The sequence below is a fragment of the Poecilia latipinna genome, unplaced genomic scaffold (assembly GCF_001443285.1).
Source record: "Poecilia latipinna isolate Pla-1442-1.1 unplaced genomic scaffold, P_latipinna-1.0 Scaffold2042, whole genome shotgun sequence".
In the NCBI taxonomy this organism is placed as follows: domain Eukaryota; kingdom Metazoa; phylum Chordata; class Actinopteri; order Cyprinodontiformes; family Poeciliidae; genus Poecilia; species Poecilia latipinna.
The window spans coordinates 45,884-59,618 of NW_015114658.1; the positions used below are offsets into that span (position 1 = coordinate 45,884).

General features: G+C 37.4%; 4 protein-coding genes and 1 long non-coding RNA gene across 6 annotated transcripts in view; 2 read left to right on the forward strand and 3 right to left on the reverse strand.

The window, feature by feature from the left end:
- b4galt7 (xylosylprotein beta 1,4-galactosyltransferase, polypeptide 7 (galactosyltransferase I)) overlaps positions 1-1,710 on the reverse strand; it is an 8,937-nt gene extending 7,227 nt beyond the window's left edge. The window contains exons 1-2 of one of the 2 annotated variants that reach the window (XM_015016635.1): positions 1,229-1,710; positions 467-499 (exon numbers count right to left, since the gene is read on the reverse strand). In XM_015016635.1, the coding sequence (XP_014872121.1) occupies positions 467-499; positions 1,229-1,281 (86 nt within the window). In that variant the 5' untranslated portion in view covers positions 1,282-1,710. The remainder of the gene's footprint in view (positions 1-466; positions 500-1,228) is intronic. The other variant, XM_015016636.1, reaches the window with a different exon arrangement.
- A 710-nt stretch (positions 1,711-2,420) lies between these two features.
- LOC106935905 (transmembrane emp24 domain-containing protein 9) lies at positions 2,421-6,962 on the reverse strand. Its single transcript, XM_015016637.1, has 5 exons — positions 6,755-6,962; positions 5,170-5,270; positions 4,935-5,060; positions 4,533-4,679; positions 2,421-4,037 (listed from the first exon to the last, which is right to left on the reverse strand). Exons 1-5 carry the CDS (start codon positions 6,906-6,908, stop codon positions 3,888-3,890), a joined length of 678 nt encoding a protein of 225 aa, XP_014872123.1. The 5' UTR covers positions 6,909-6,962; the 3' UTR covers positions 2,421-3,887.
- An 803-nt stretch (positions 6,963-7,765) lies between these two features.
- tmem216 (transmembrane protein 216) lies at positions 7,766-11,009 on the forward strand. Its single transcript, XM_015016639.1, has 6 exons — positions 7,766-7,886; positions 8,324-8,337; positions 8,415-8,508; positions 9,169-9,261; positions 10,622-10,823; positions 10,929-11,009. The coding sequence occupies exons 1-6, from the start codon at positions 7,781-7,783 to the stop codon at positions 10,942-10,944; spliced, it is 525 nt and encodes a 174-aa protein (XP_014872125.1). The 5' UTR covers positions 7,766-7,780; the 3' UTR covers positions 10,945-11,009.
- Positions 10,892-13,735, reverse strand: part of LOC106935907 (transmembrane emp24 domain-containing protein 9-like) — a 7,940-nt gene continuing 5,096 nt past the window's right edge. The window contains exons 2-6 of the mRNA XM_015016638.1: positions 12,352-12,452; positions 12,137-12,256; positions 11,294-11,440; positions 11,052-11,191; positions 10,892-10,950 (exon numbers count right to left, since the gene is read on the reverse strand). Of these exons, the coding sequence (XP_014872124.1) occupies positions 11,072-11,191; positions 11,294-11,440; positions 12,137-12,256; positions 12,352-12,452 (488 nt within the window). The 3' untranslated portion in view covers positions 10,892-10,950; positions 11,052-11,071. The remainder of the gene's footprint in view (positions 10,951-11,051; positions 11,192-11,293; positions 11,441-12,136; positions 12,257-12,351; positions 12,453-13,735) is intronic.
- LOC106935909 (uncharacterized) overlaps positions 13,619-13,735 on the forward strand; it is a 3,208-nt gene continuing 3,091 nt past the window's right edge. Inside the window, exon 1 of the long non-coding RNA XR_001422001.1 lies at positions 13,619-13,660. This is a non-coding gene — a long non-coding RNA (uncharacterized LOC106935909). The remainder of the gene's footprint in view (positions 13,661-13,735) is intronic.

Here is a 13,735-nt window from a genome sequence, read left to right on the forward strand (position 1 = left end):
ATAATAAAAAGTAGCCAATTTATTCTGCTTAACTCCAAAAAGACCCATCAAACAAGAACTTCAGCTTCAAGTGTAACGACAGAGTAGAGCTGGAGGATTCGGAGGAGACAGGTTCTGAAATTGGACACAAATGAAGCGAGTTGATGTCAGTGGTTAATGTTCAAATTCACTTCTTTCAGGACCATGAGTCCAAACAGACCAGAATATGTTGACTTGTTAAGCCCAAAATGTATTCTGTGATTTTTATTTTGCATTCTGCCTAAAAGCCAACTTCTGTCTTCACTTTATTATCTAGCAGTTGATGAGCCATTTTGGACTTTTAAAAGGAAGTTTCAACCAAACACCTAAAGTTTGGTTCATTATTCCAGACAGTAGTTTTGCTTTAGCTGCTTGTTGTACTTCTGGGAGTCTGAGGACCTCAGTTTGAAAACCATTGTTTAAAAACACGCAGCAAGTGTTTACTCACCTCTCATCCTGCTGGGGAACTTTAGAGAGGTCACTTCTTAAACACCAAAAGATAATTTGAATAAGTGAGGCTCTTCTGCGTTAATGTTAGCGTAAATAGAACATGCCACAAATCAGCAATGACTTCTATGAATCAGCATCTCCTTGCTCACCAAAGGCAAATATTGACAGAAAACATTCCTGGATTCTTACATCAGGTTTGGATTGTTGCTGTATGATGAAAGTCTGCAATTCTCCACGACAAAATGAGTTCATTGGGTTTTGCAAGGACTCGGTCAGTTAGGGCTTGGTTGCTTCCAGTTTTTAGATACCGTTCAGTTGGGCCGCAAAATATTGTGAAATAGTGCAATTACTATGCAACTGTTAAATATTGCAATGACAATCAGTTGTGAGAAATGCACATTTTCTTTTTTTCTGATCCTCCATTACAATGTCTTTAAGTAACCTTTCAACCAATGCAAAGATGTAGGACCTAATAAGACTTGGACAATGTGGGCCCATTAATATAAAACCTCAAACCTTTTGAGTAGCATTTACTCAGAAATGCTACTCAAAATAAATAAAGTTTAACTTTATGAATTTGAACATATTCATGAAAACTTTGTAAATTGATAGAAAAATAAGTTCAAACTCTATCGAACTGCTTTGTATTCAGGAGTTCACATAGAAGCATGGTGATGTTTTAAATGACAATAATACTGGTAACAGTCTAAATTACTGCATCATAAAGATTCACCTTTGTTATTATTTTTCTTTTTCTCACCTTCTTTCCTCTTTAAAGTAGAGCACAGGCTTTCTTCTGGATGAATACATCATGTCTTAACCTGTTTTCAGCCTTTGTTTGCAGTCTGCTTCCCACTTAAACTCTTCCAGGGGAAGTCTTCATTCCTCCAGGTGTATCTCGTCCATCCTGGACCTTTGTGAGGGATCTCTGCTCGGTGAGTTCATGCTGAGATCCGCTTCGTGCTGGAGCCGTTAGCAAGAGAAGCTAACGGGCTGCCGCAGCCGCTGTACACGTAGCACGAAGCGGTTCACACGAACCAGAGATCCGGTGGATCCGCGGTGAATGTTAATTTGCTAAAGTATTTCCATGGAGCATATCACACAGTTTTATTGATCTAAAGAGTCTCATTTTACTGAAAATTAGTTAAGAAGTGACTTGCTTAGGCTAATTAAAATCCGCCTGAAATCACAGAACACCGTTTGATATTCGGTCCGTCCTGGTTATAAATCCGAACGCAACAACGGCACTAAACGACAAAGGTTCCCAGGTTCAGTATTATGGAAGTCTATTTTTATTTTGTATAAACAAGAAAAAAAACTCTAAAAATAAAAACAGTAAAAGTGGCATTGAAAGTAAGATTTCATTTTTTATTAACTAACAAAATCAATAACATTGACGCAGACTTAAGTTAGGGTAGTTGTTCCCCTCAGGGACGAATCAAGTAGAAATCTGGACTTGGACACTTCTTTCTTTTCCAGCTTTTTGTGGTACACTTCCTGAAGTATTTTGGGATCATTGAGCAGTTTAAACCAAGCTTCAACATTTGGGACAGATGGCCTCAGATTTGACTTAAATGTTTTGTCACAATAAGGGATTTGCAGTTGACCCGATTATTGCAAAGTACCTAGGTATTGGCCTGTAAATCAAGCCCAAATCATTAGCCCCTAACCACAATGCTTGATAGTTCCTACAAAGTGTTTACACTAAACATGTTACTGCACAATTTGGAGTATATATTTGAATTTTATGTTAAGGAAAATTGTTCCAATATTTGTGTACGTGTGCTCATTCAAATTCAGTTTTGCAAAAATTGATTTTGCTGGAATGTTCTGTTTGGAAAGAGTAAGCCATCTATTTCCATCCTTTTCTGGGAAACCCCTCCTATGACGATTGAGAGATGCTTTTACCATTTTCCACTTGCACATAATCTTCCAGGAGTAATAAAACCAACTCTCTGTTGTATTGGTTTTATTTATTTTTGTGGTCACATTTCTTTATCTGCTTCAAAAATGCTCTCCCTCAAAATACATTATAGGTACAGAATATAAAAACTCTAAACAGTGACTTGAGCTGTTGATGTGACATTTACAAGGAAAAATAGAAAGTGTCAGTAAGCCAGAACATCTTTCAAACCAAAGGAGACAACAACCATTTATTCTTAGTGCAACCTCATATGCACTGATAAAAATAGCTCCACATCTAGCAAAAATAAAACCACCAACTGCTTGAATTTCTATCCCCAGAAAACTGAAACCTAACAACAAAATACAATCATTTTTAAAGAAAGAAAAACCGTAAAAATTAAGCAAAAGGACCAAAACATTGGAGGGTGTTTGAATCAACAAAACTGAGTAATATGCAATGCAAGTTTTTGAGAAGAAAAAGGAAACGTACTGTGTTTTTTTTTTGTTTTCCTTTTTCTGTAGCTAAACACCAAATAAATCAGATTTTGTTTCACACCAAATTTCAGCAAGATAAAGAAGCATGTTGGAGTAATTATACTCAAAGCTCGGGTTCTATAATCAACTGCAAAGTGATTTAGCTTCATGAAAACAGTGCATTCACAAAAAAATTACACTTACCATCAAAAGCATAAAAAAGGTTGCACAGTTGTTTGTAATATTACATGTACAATTCCGTAATAAAGAGGGATACAGACCACTGCAGTTATTCACTCAGCCCTCAAAACATGGCAGTCGTCCTGTTGAAATTGACAACGCTGGCCTTTAAAACAAAAGTGATGGCACGTTATTTAAAGGTGAAAACTAAAACAAAATCCCAATGAGTGCCAGAAATGTGCCAAAATTTGGCATTTTGACAAACATTTAAATAAAATTCATAAAAGTTTTCTAACAATTGTGTGGCATTCATGAAGGTTTGAGGTGTAAAGTTGCTGCCAAATAATTGCACAGATATGTCTGCCAGAGACGCACGCCAAAGTTTTGAGAAACCTCCAAAGCTGATGATTTAATCTCAAATACTTCAATCGGGAGAAAATGGAACACAATGACTTCAGGAGAATTCAAATTGCAAAACAAAGAAAAATAACTTAACATGATGTGTAAACCTGACTTTAGTTTATCAGCATCTTGAGTGGCCAGTAACACAAAGTGGGGGAGAAAAAAAAAAAAGAAAAAAAGGAGACACGATGAAATAAATTACTGCAAGGGTGCAAACATCAGTCTTGCACACGACTGAAAGATTAAACTTCCAGTAGTTGGGGGAGATGTGTCCTGGATGTTTGTTGTAAATGGGAGCAACTCAGCAAACACAAAAAAAAAAAAAAGAAAAAAAAATGTTTTCAAGTTTAACCTAGGTGCAGCTGGATTTTTGCCCAACAGCAGCTGCTTTTCTTTTTTTTTTTTTACTGCATCCATCAGTAGATACCAAAAAACACACACACGCTCCTTTGGAAGAGTTACACCAGTTTTTTCGCCTCGAAGAAGCTCTTGAGGTGTCTCATTTGCCAGATACCGATGGCCACCAGGATGAGGGTCTGCACTATGGACCACCAGAGGACACGCTGGTTGGTGCTCTCGCTGGTCTGACGGAAACGCTCCTCACGGTACTGATGACACACACAGACAGCAGGGGGCGATATATTAACATTTCAGACTGATTAATATAAATGACCTTTGCTTTCACTTAGTTACATCTGAGTAGCTGAAATTCCATTTAAAAAGTCTCAGCTCCTCTGTTGTTTTGTTGAATCTTCCTCTTGACAATACGCCATAGATCCAATATGGAGGTTTGAGTGAGGAGAGTTTGCGGGACAACCATGGCATAAAATTTCAGCTTTAAAAATATATATATTTTTTTACTTATCGTTGGCAACATTCCATTGTTCTGAGAACCAGATATTTTGGTCTGCATTAGCTGGAAGCCACACTCATCACAGTGAACAGCAAAACTGGTGAACGATCACATTACATGAGCTTTACGCTCCTAAAAAAAAAGGTTTATTCATTCTTGTTTGCTCTCAAGAATTAAAAGAATATTTTAATAAAGACTTCTTCTCTGACACAAGTTACTAAGGAACAACAGATTGCAGGATTTGACTGACCCTCTGGTAGTTCTGCTCCTTCTGGATCTGGTCCACCTGCTCCACCAGCTGCCGCACTCTCAGCTGCAGCTCCGTCAGTTTGTCCTTGGCAGCGATCTCAGCGTAGTTGTTGGCGTGTTCGCCCACCTGGATGTCCAGATGAACACGCTGCAAAAGACAAAAAAAAAAAAAAAAAAAGACAGAGTTGAGCAGGACATCTTGACCAAACCTCCAGGAGTTTCCACTTACGGAATTCCTGCATGTTGAGTTTAAATGTCTTTAAAGTAATTTCCCTAAAAGGTTTGCAGTTAGAACAAGAGTGAGAACACAAGAAAAAGAGTTTCTGTCAGACAAGGAAAGCAGGTCAAAACACATTTCAAAATGTTTAACGTAATGTTTGCACAGAGCGGGCTGCCTCCTCACCAGCATGCCTCCGGCGAACAGGGAGAACTTGGAGGAGTTGGAGTGGAGGCAGATCTGATGCTCCCCGGGTGTGTGTGACGTAAAGGTGAAGCGTCCCTCTGAGCCGTACTGCCGAGACAGAATCACCTGCCGGAAACCGAAGAGGAGGTCAGACCTGCTCAAGCTACAAACACGCTGTCAGAACGCAACGCAGTTGCTCCAGTCATTTAAACTTGTTCCTATTTCTTGCGTTTACCTTATCATCAGGGTCTTTGACTTCCACAAACATACCCAGGCCCTGGGTTGCCGGCAGATATTCTTCTTTCTGCTTATCATACAGCTGAGTACGGTAGTTACCTGAACAGAGACATAAACATTAAACCTTCATGATGAATTGGAGCTGGAAACATTCATATCCCACATCTAATGTGAAAGATGTTGATGCTCATTTCCTTTGGAATAAGCTGCATAAACCTGTTGGCAAAAACCTGTTGAAGTCTCCAGGAAAATCACCTTGGATTTAAAATGTTTAAATTTGTTAATACACACAAAAAAATACTGATTTAAACAGAAGTGAAGGTAGCATGTAAATGTTATTTTTAATATTAGAAAGTTTTACAACATCCTAGGGAATGTTACAGGCACACTTTATGTTACTATGTTACTAAACCCTTGGATATACTAAAATAACGGGGACTTGTTGGAAATAATCAAACTTTTTTTCCAGCTGTGTTGGACTTTACTAGGGTTGACATTTGTTGCAGACTTTTTGCTCAACAGATTTCTCATTTCATAAGAATAGGGCCAAGTGCCTTCACTCTGGGGTAGAGGCATCACAACCCTGTGATGCTTGACTCACATTTGGGGATAAATTGGGAGCCTCCCATTCATGTCACTGTTTCTCTAAATCAAAATGAGAATTACATTTTATTATACTCTACAGCATATTAGGGACCAGCTATAGGGTCCTACCCAAATGAGCCACAGAAGGGAAGACAGTAGAATCAATAGACATAAAGAAAAATACCAAAGTCCAATATAACATTAACCCACTCTGCTAAGAAGGCAAACCTCCATCATTGTTAAACTTCATATTATTTTGATGTGTGCTAAAGTGTGTTCTAGTTGTAGACAGTTTGTCTTGTAGATAATAAGCTGATTCATTGGTTACTAAATTACAACACATGTGCAGCAGTGCCATATTCTCAGCCCTCCTCCATTGCACAGACACCCTTTAGAAATTTAGTTCTGGTGATATTCAAGTGGGGACAATTCTTCCTTAAGCAGAGCTTGCAATTAGACAGTTTACAGAATTGACTTGCAGCTAATACTGGGGTGATTTGATCCAAATTATTAGTTTGCCTATAACCACCACTTTAAAAATGTCTTTAAAAGATTCATATAAATGCAAGAGCAGAAACATGTGACATTTTAACAAGAAAATGTGTGGCAGAAATGATGTATTAAAAGGTTATTAGGAACAAAAGAACATAAATTCTTCTTGAATTTATGAACATTACTTTTCTGGAGTTTATGCTCTTTACTTAATCACAGCGTAAAATTAAAGCAAGTAGACAGCCATCTGTTCCAGTCTGACATTAAACTTCCTGAAAAACGAATTAGATTTTTTATAACTTCTAACTAATGATCAAATAACAACCACTATATTCTGATAATTAACGATTACACATATAAAAAAACATAGAGCACATATAAAAATATGTTGTGTACAAATGTTTGCCGTCTGCTAACTTTTTTGACATGACAAACAGGTTTTAGCTGAATTAGCCGTGAAGCTAACTAGCCGTTGAGCTAACTCGCTGTTAGCAACAACCGCTCACCGATAATCATGGTCTCGTCCGGGATTTCTTCTATGAAGCATTTCTTCTCAGTTTCTCCGATGTGAAAGTACAACGAAGAGACAGAGTTGTAGAAAATATTAAGGAGGAAAACTGAAAGCACAATCGAAAGCTGCATCCTGACCCGATGTGACATCTGAGACCACAGATCGAACTGAGCCTGAGTAACGACAGTATTGTGCCACGTAAACTCTCGTAGATCCCTAGCCAATCAGCGCGCCGCAGAAGCATGCTAGATGTTGTAGTTTTTAAGCTTGATTTAGTAGTTCTTTACGCATCACGCCTTTCAAGCTGCTTTACCTTAGTATGAAGGATCTTTATACAAGATTAACAGAATAAACGACTAAAGCTTATAATGTTTAGTGTGATTATGATTCACCCTCCTACTGGAATGGTATAAAATGAGGAAATCGATCGTTTGATTATTGTTAAAGGTGCCAAAATTCAATGGATAAAATAAATCAATAGATACGTCAAAAAGCAACCAATCATTGAAACTATTTAAGAAATAAGAAATGCAATCATTTGATTTGATTTCATTATATAGTTTTTTTTCTATCTTGCAAAGAGCAACTGGAAAATCAAATAGACACAGTCTACATCAATATCCTTTCACTCCCCTTTTTATATTTTTCTTTCTTTCTTTCTTTCTTTCTTTCTTTCTTTCTTTCTTTCTTTCTTTCTTTCTTTCTCTCGTTCTCTCCTTCTTTCCTTGTTTATTTTTTGTCACAAAAGAGGATGTCGATAGATTTAATAATATATGATTTGCTGTGCAAAAAACAATGTGTAAAAGATGATGAAACTGTAGACTTGTTCTATTGCACTGTCAGCAGCATATTAAATAGCATTTGAGAAGAGCTTAATTATAGTCTTGCGGGTTCTACATAATTCCGATTTGTTTGCAAGAATATGAATAATTTAATTTAATCCAAATTTGGAGTATGTGGCCTTGCCTCTCGCGACGAAATGCAGATCAGAACTCTTACTGTAACTCTTTCACTCCAGAAGATGGCAGCAGGGCAACCTCCGGATGCAGTGCTCCAAGTAGAAGAAGAGATTGAACAGTTCCCAAGCCATTTCCATAGCAACCAGGCGGATTCAATCATGGCGCCCGGTAAGTTTCAAGCTTTGCTGTTAATTTCATGTCGTTATAGGCGTTTTACATTAACCGAATGTTTTTCAGCAACACCTACGACATTTGGGATACAGTTATAAATAAACGGACGATGCTGGAAGTGAAAACAAGGGAAGATTGTCGGTTCCTTTATTTAGCGACAACAAACATGTTTGTTGAAGCAGATTTCTTATGAACTGCCATAATGATTGTCACTTTTTCATGCAAGTTTATTAAAACGTCGGGCCATTTTTTTGTAGTTTAGATTTTGATTAATTAGTTCAATATTTTTGATGCACACATCTGCCTATTTTTTTTCAGCCAACACCGAAAAGAGGTTACTGTAGACATTTTTTCTTTGTATTACAAACAACAAAATAATCGTCCTGAATGTGCATCTGACCGTCGTATTTTCCAACTTTCCTCTTTTTCTTCAGGGAGCCAAGCAGTCGTATCCTTTGCAATAAAACTAATTCAGATCTACTGTTTACAATTGTCTTTTTTGGTCCTTTACCGTCCTTTCCCCAGCTCTCTTCAACACCTTTGCAGGTTCTTCTCTACCTGAACAGCTGGTACTTTTCTGCCTTCTACTTAGCAGAAATCCTCATGTTCATCTACAAAGGTGAGATGAATGTTTCACATTCAGGGTAGCAGGGATCAATTAGCTTTTTTTCTCCTGCAGAGAAAAAAAAAGAGGAGAAAACATAAAAGTGGAACTTCTCTTGATTTAAAAAGAAGGTTGCTTGCTCATTCTAAGTTGAGTACACTTTGCCCCCATTATTTTTTCATGTCTGAGATTCAAAAAGTGTTAGAAACCTTCCTCTGAGATTTTGGTCCATATTGATGATTTGAGCTTTGTGGGATCCTGTTGGAAAGCTATGATTATACTCCAGTACCAAATTCTGACACTACCCTCTGGATTTTTTTTAGTTGCAATCAAGACACAACATAACCAAGCAAGATTTCCCCAAAATTTAATCTAAATTTGAGCTTGGATGAATTAGATTCTCTTTTTCTTTAGCCACTCTTACCTTATTGTCATCTCACACCAGTCAGTCCATTCTTCTCTGATATTGACATGGAATATTTATGCACTCACTTACGATTGGAAAGAATTCACAGTGAATGAGTCTCAGCATTTACAAAACTGTCTGTAACAGGTGTAAGTCAAATAAGATGAGATGAAATCACTTGTAAACCAAAAGTTTTGTCTTGTGGTTGTAAATACAAACCAGTATTGAGCATGACTGTGGTTATTATCTTATGACTTATCTCTATTCAGGGATTTTACTGCCATACCCAGCAGATAATCTGGTCCTGGATGTGGTGCTGCTGCTGCTCTTCCTCGCTCTGGAGACTCTTCGCATTTTCTATGGTGAGAGACAAATGCACGAAACATAAAACTCTACATTTGAGAGTTTGTAGATTTCTTAACAAGATAAAGTGTATTTGGCTGGAAAATAATGTTGCACACATGCTTTGGGTGATTAAACCCAAAGTTTTATATAAGAATTTAGATTACATGTCTGATAAATGATCCAAATTTTTATTTTAGAAATTTGGATCATTTCGGTAATGATAGAAATCACTTCAATGTATGAATATGTTTTCAAAACGGAAATCTTTGTTCAGTTTCCCTTCTTTAACACAGTGCATTTCAGGAACTGAAGCATCACATTTGTTCAGATTCTGATATAGGCAGTGAAATCTAGATCACAATGGGTTAACCATCTTAAATATTGATTACACACAGAAATTAAACTACAACTCAACAACTGGAAAATGAATCAGTATTTTTCCTTTGACCCCTGCAACATGTGAAATACTAAACATTTCATGCAATTTCTAACTGTTTTGTTCTTATTTATTTTTTTCACTATGACATGTTGTCAGACCAAATTTGATCAAATTTGTGCTCCTTTTTCTGTTGTTTTTGCTGTCGCATCAGTTTTGGTTGTCATGGAAAATATATGTTATGTTCACTCACTGAATTTCCATATTTGATTGCATTTTTGTTACTAAATATCTTTTACATCCAAATGCAACAATTTACAGAACTGACAAATTTTCATTTGACTGATTCTAATTTGTGATGGGCAGATACTGAAATATTGAAAACTTTCTTTTATATTGCTATTCAGTAAATGTATCAAGACTAAAAATTTCCCATCTTTATTCTACAAATGCATCAGCCGACAGCATGCACTTGTTGAATTTCGTACTAAATCAGATAAAGGTTAGGGACATAAGCTTTGGTGCATAAATGGAGCTAATCTTAAAATTCCTACATTTCAGTTGAATTTTAAACCATCACTTGCTTTTGTGCTTCAAATGAAAGAGAAGTTGGTACAAGAAGGTCAGCTCTCACAGAAATCTAGAAATTGGTATCAACCAGGAAAAGCCTGATCAGTTCATCTTTAAATTCTGTGTTGGTGGAAAAGAAAAAAGTATTTTCACCCTTACAGACTTCTGTTGTTTTTTATTTTATCTTATTTTTTTTTACATTTAAATGTTTTAGATAAAACAAATGTTAACATCAGACAAAGACAATCTGTATAACTACAAAAAGCTCATTTTATTGAATTATTGTTATTTGCAGGTATTATAAAGTCGTATACATATTGGAACATCTTTATATCTGTAGTTTAGTTAAACAGATGGCTTTTTTCACAACAGCAGCAGCAGACAGGAACATCAGTCTTTCTCTCTGACTGTCTGCGGTGTTTTTCCTCCAGGTTGGAAGGGGAACCTCTGCGAGCGCTCTCTGTCTTCCCTTTTGTCCCTCTTCATCCTGTTTCCCTGCACAGCGCTGGCCGTTTACTACCTGCTGCTGCAGACATTCGTGCTGCGGCTCGAGTTCATTCTCAGCGCCGTGCTGCTCTGCTTCTATGGCCTCGAGTTCCTGCTCTGTGTTATCTCCATCTCTGCTTTCTCCAGGTAAACAATGGTTTCTCCAGCACCCTACTGTAGGATGTCTCAGTTGGCTTAGGAGTAAATCTTTTTTTCATTTTCAGTTTGGTCAATGTTGCGTTTCCTCTGCAGGTCCAGAGTTTACTGATGTCGCCTGGAACACAACAGGATGTGTCAGCAGCTTTCTTCAGACAGAAAACACTGTCTAAGGAGGAAATTTAATGTAAATATGTTTAGGATTTTTATTTTTTTTACTCTGAACAGTAGCTGTGATCTCAGCAGCTGTTTGTGATGTGTATGATGAAGATCACCACAAACACGCTGCGGATGATGGGCCACCAATAGATCCACATGTTGATGTTGTGGTTGATGGCGAGGAAGTCTTTTTCTCTGCTCTGTGAATACCAACATAAGTGTTTTGTTTTTTTTGTTGTTTTTTTTTTTATTTTTAATTTTTTTTTTTAAATACATGTATACAAAATAACTGCATCACTGACCCTACTGTAGATCAGCTCCTTGTGGATGTCGTGAACCTGTGCAGACAGCCGTCTGACTCGCAGCTGCAGCTGCGTCAGTAGTTCTCGTTTCTGGATCTCTGTGTAGTTGTTGGTGCGTTCACCTGATCGGATGTCCATGCGAACCACCTGCAACGTGACACCAATGTTGAAATAGTTTGCCGCTGACTCGCTTGATAAATAGTGCAACAAAGTGCAGCCGAACAAAGTGCAGCTGGAACTACAACCAATTATTTTCCTCCAAGATTGGTTCTCAGACTTTTTTTTTTTTTCATTTCAAGACGGAAAAAGCTTCATCTCCCTGTATCAAATGCCTGAATGAATTTCTATGCCGATTATATTATGTTGTACTTCAGCGTCTTTACCTAAGCAAAGTTCTCTCTGAACAGCTAAAACTTGCACCGTCCACATATGGCTAAATTTAAACTCTTAAATCTTACTCTTCCCATCAGTTACTATAATATAAACCCCAAAACTGGATTATAACTACATACACTAGTATGTCCTCATTTAGAAACCCTTCACTTTCTTCTGCTAACTTATATAAACACATTAAATCGTTCCTAAAACTGCATAGGCAAGGATTTGTGTTTCATAAAATTAGCGTTTTAATGCATTACTGAATCCAGAAGTAATTTTATATTTAATTAAGTTAAATTAATTAAGTAAAATTCCTCCCGTTATCCTCTTAAATATAGTCCCATCATATGGTGCCTATGTGTAAAAAATATGCAGCTGAAGTGTTTATAATATTGCACAGGCAAGTATTTTCTATTTCCTAGTTACTTAATAGTTAATTCAAACTCAAGTGGCTCTTCCTCTCACCACTATGAAGCCTTCAGACAGCGGCTGTGATAAACTTGGCTGAAGGCAGATCTTGTGTTCTCCTGAGGTAAATGATGTGAAGTTGAACCTCCCCTTGGTTTCCTTGTGAGACAGAATCAACTGCGGCGAAGAAAAAAGAGACGAGTTCTGTGAACTAAACATGAAATTAGAAGGTAATAAAATAAATGCCCTGCTTTAGAATATAAAACCCAAACCTTATCAGTAGGAGTTCTGGCTGCAACAGACAGGGTGAGATTCCGAGTGGCTGGCAGATACTCGCGCTTCTGTTCATCATAAAGCTGCGTCCAATAATCACCTGAAGAGAAACAATAGATATGCTGAGTCTTGTTTTACTGAACTTAGTCATCTTTGCTAACAAATAATAAACATCTTCTTTTGGTAAATGCTAGTGATGGGTCCGGCAACACCGATGCGTCTGCGCATGTGTCAAGCCCATGGACCAAAGCCCGTGTCGGTGCGCGTATTGGTTTCAGCAAGGCACGTGACCGATACAGGAACTGTTTCGAAATGACATTAAAGCGCAAAACTGTGTATATAAGGAAGCAAATCTGTCAATTTGTCAAAAGTATTTGTCAAACGAATTTTTGATCTTTTACGGAACAGCGCCAACTATGGAGCAGCCTCAAACAAAAGGTTTCCGCAGTGTGGGACCATTTTGATCTTATATCGGAAAATAAATTTGTTTTCATTTTGTTGTTTCATCCAGTTCTTGTCAGTTTCTACTTGATCTATCTGAATCCAAATTCAGCTGACATTGACTCTTAGTTTACTTTCATATTATGTTCTGCAGGTTAAGTGTCGCATATGTTTGACTAAACTGTCTTAAACTGTCTTATTTAAATAAATCCACCTCCTCAATGCTGAGGCATTATGAGGCATGAGAATGAAGTCCCAGATACACCTAGATAAACTCAGATATACAGCCATTCTACAAATTACTCAGCTGCTTTTTATAAATTATTTCATATACAGTGAACCCTCGCTATAACGCGGTTCACCTTTAATTGTATCGCTGCTTCGCAGATTTTTTTTTGTGCATTTCTTTTCACAGTGTTTTGCGTCCTGATTGACCGTATGATTGGTAAAAACAGTTTCCTCGCTTCTTCTCTACCTGAGTGCCAATAAAGTTACGGTATTTAATACAGATTGGCCATTCAGGAGATGGAAACTGAAACTTTGAATACCAACTGGAATTTAACTGTGGCCAGAGGGAGCAGAACCCGACCGGAGGCTTGACGAGATCCATCGCTCTGCCGTAGATACAGCTGTGAATCTCGCAGGGCAGGTTGGAGGAGACGCTTTAATGACATGACTCCAGATCACATTAAGGCCCGATTGATGCACACGCACATCCGCTGATCTGAAAACAGGTTTTGTTATTTGGTTTCAATGTAGAGTATTTATTTATGCTGTGTAATAACTGTAAAAAAATAAAGGTAACTACTTCACAAATTTTGCCTATCACGGGTTATTTTCGGAACACAACCCCTAAGAAAAACAAGGGTTCGCTGTAAATGTAGTTTACTTCATTTTTTCTACAGCAGGAGAAGTTTTGTCAAAAAAGCTTAACAGGATAAA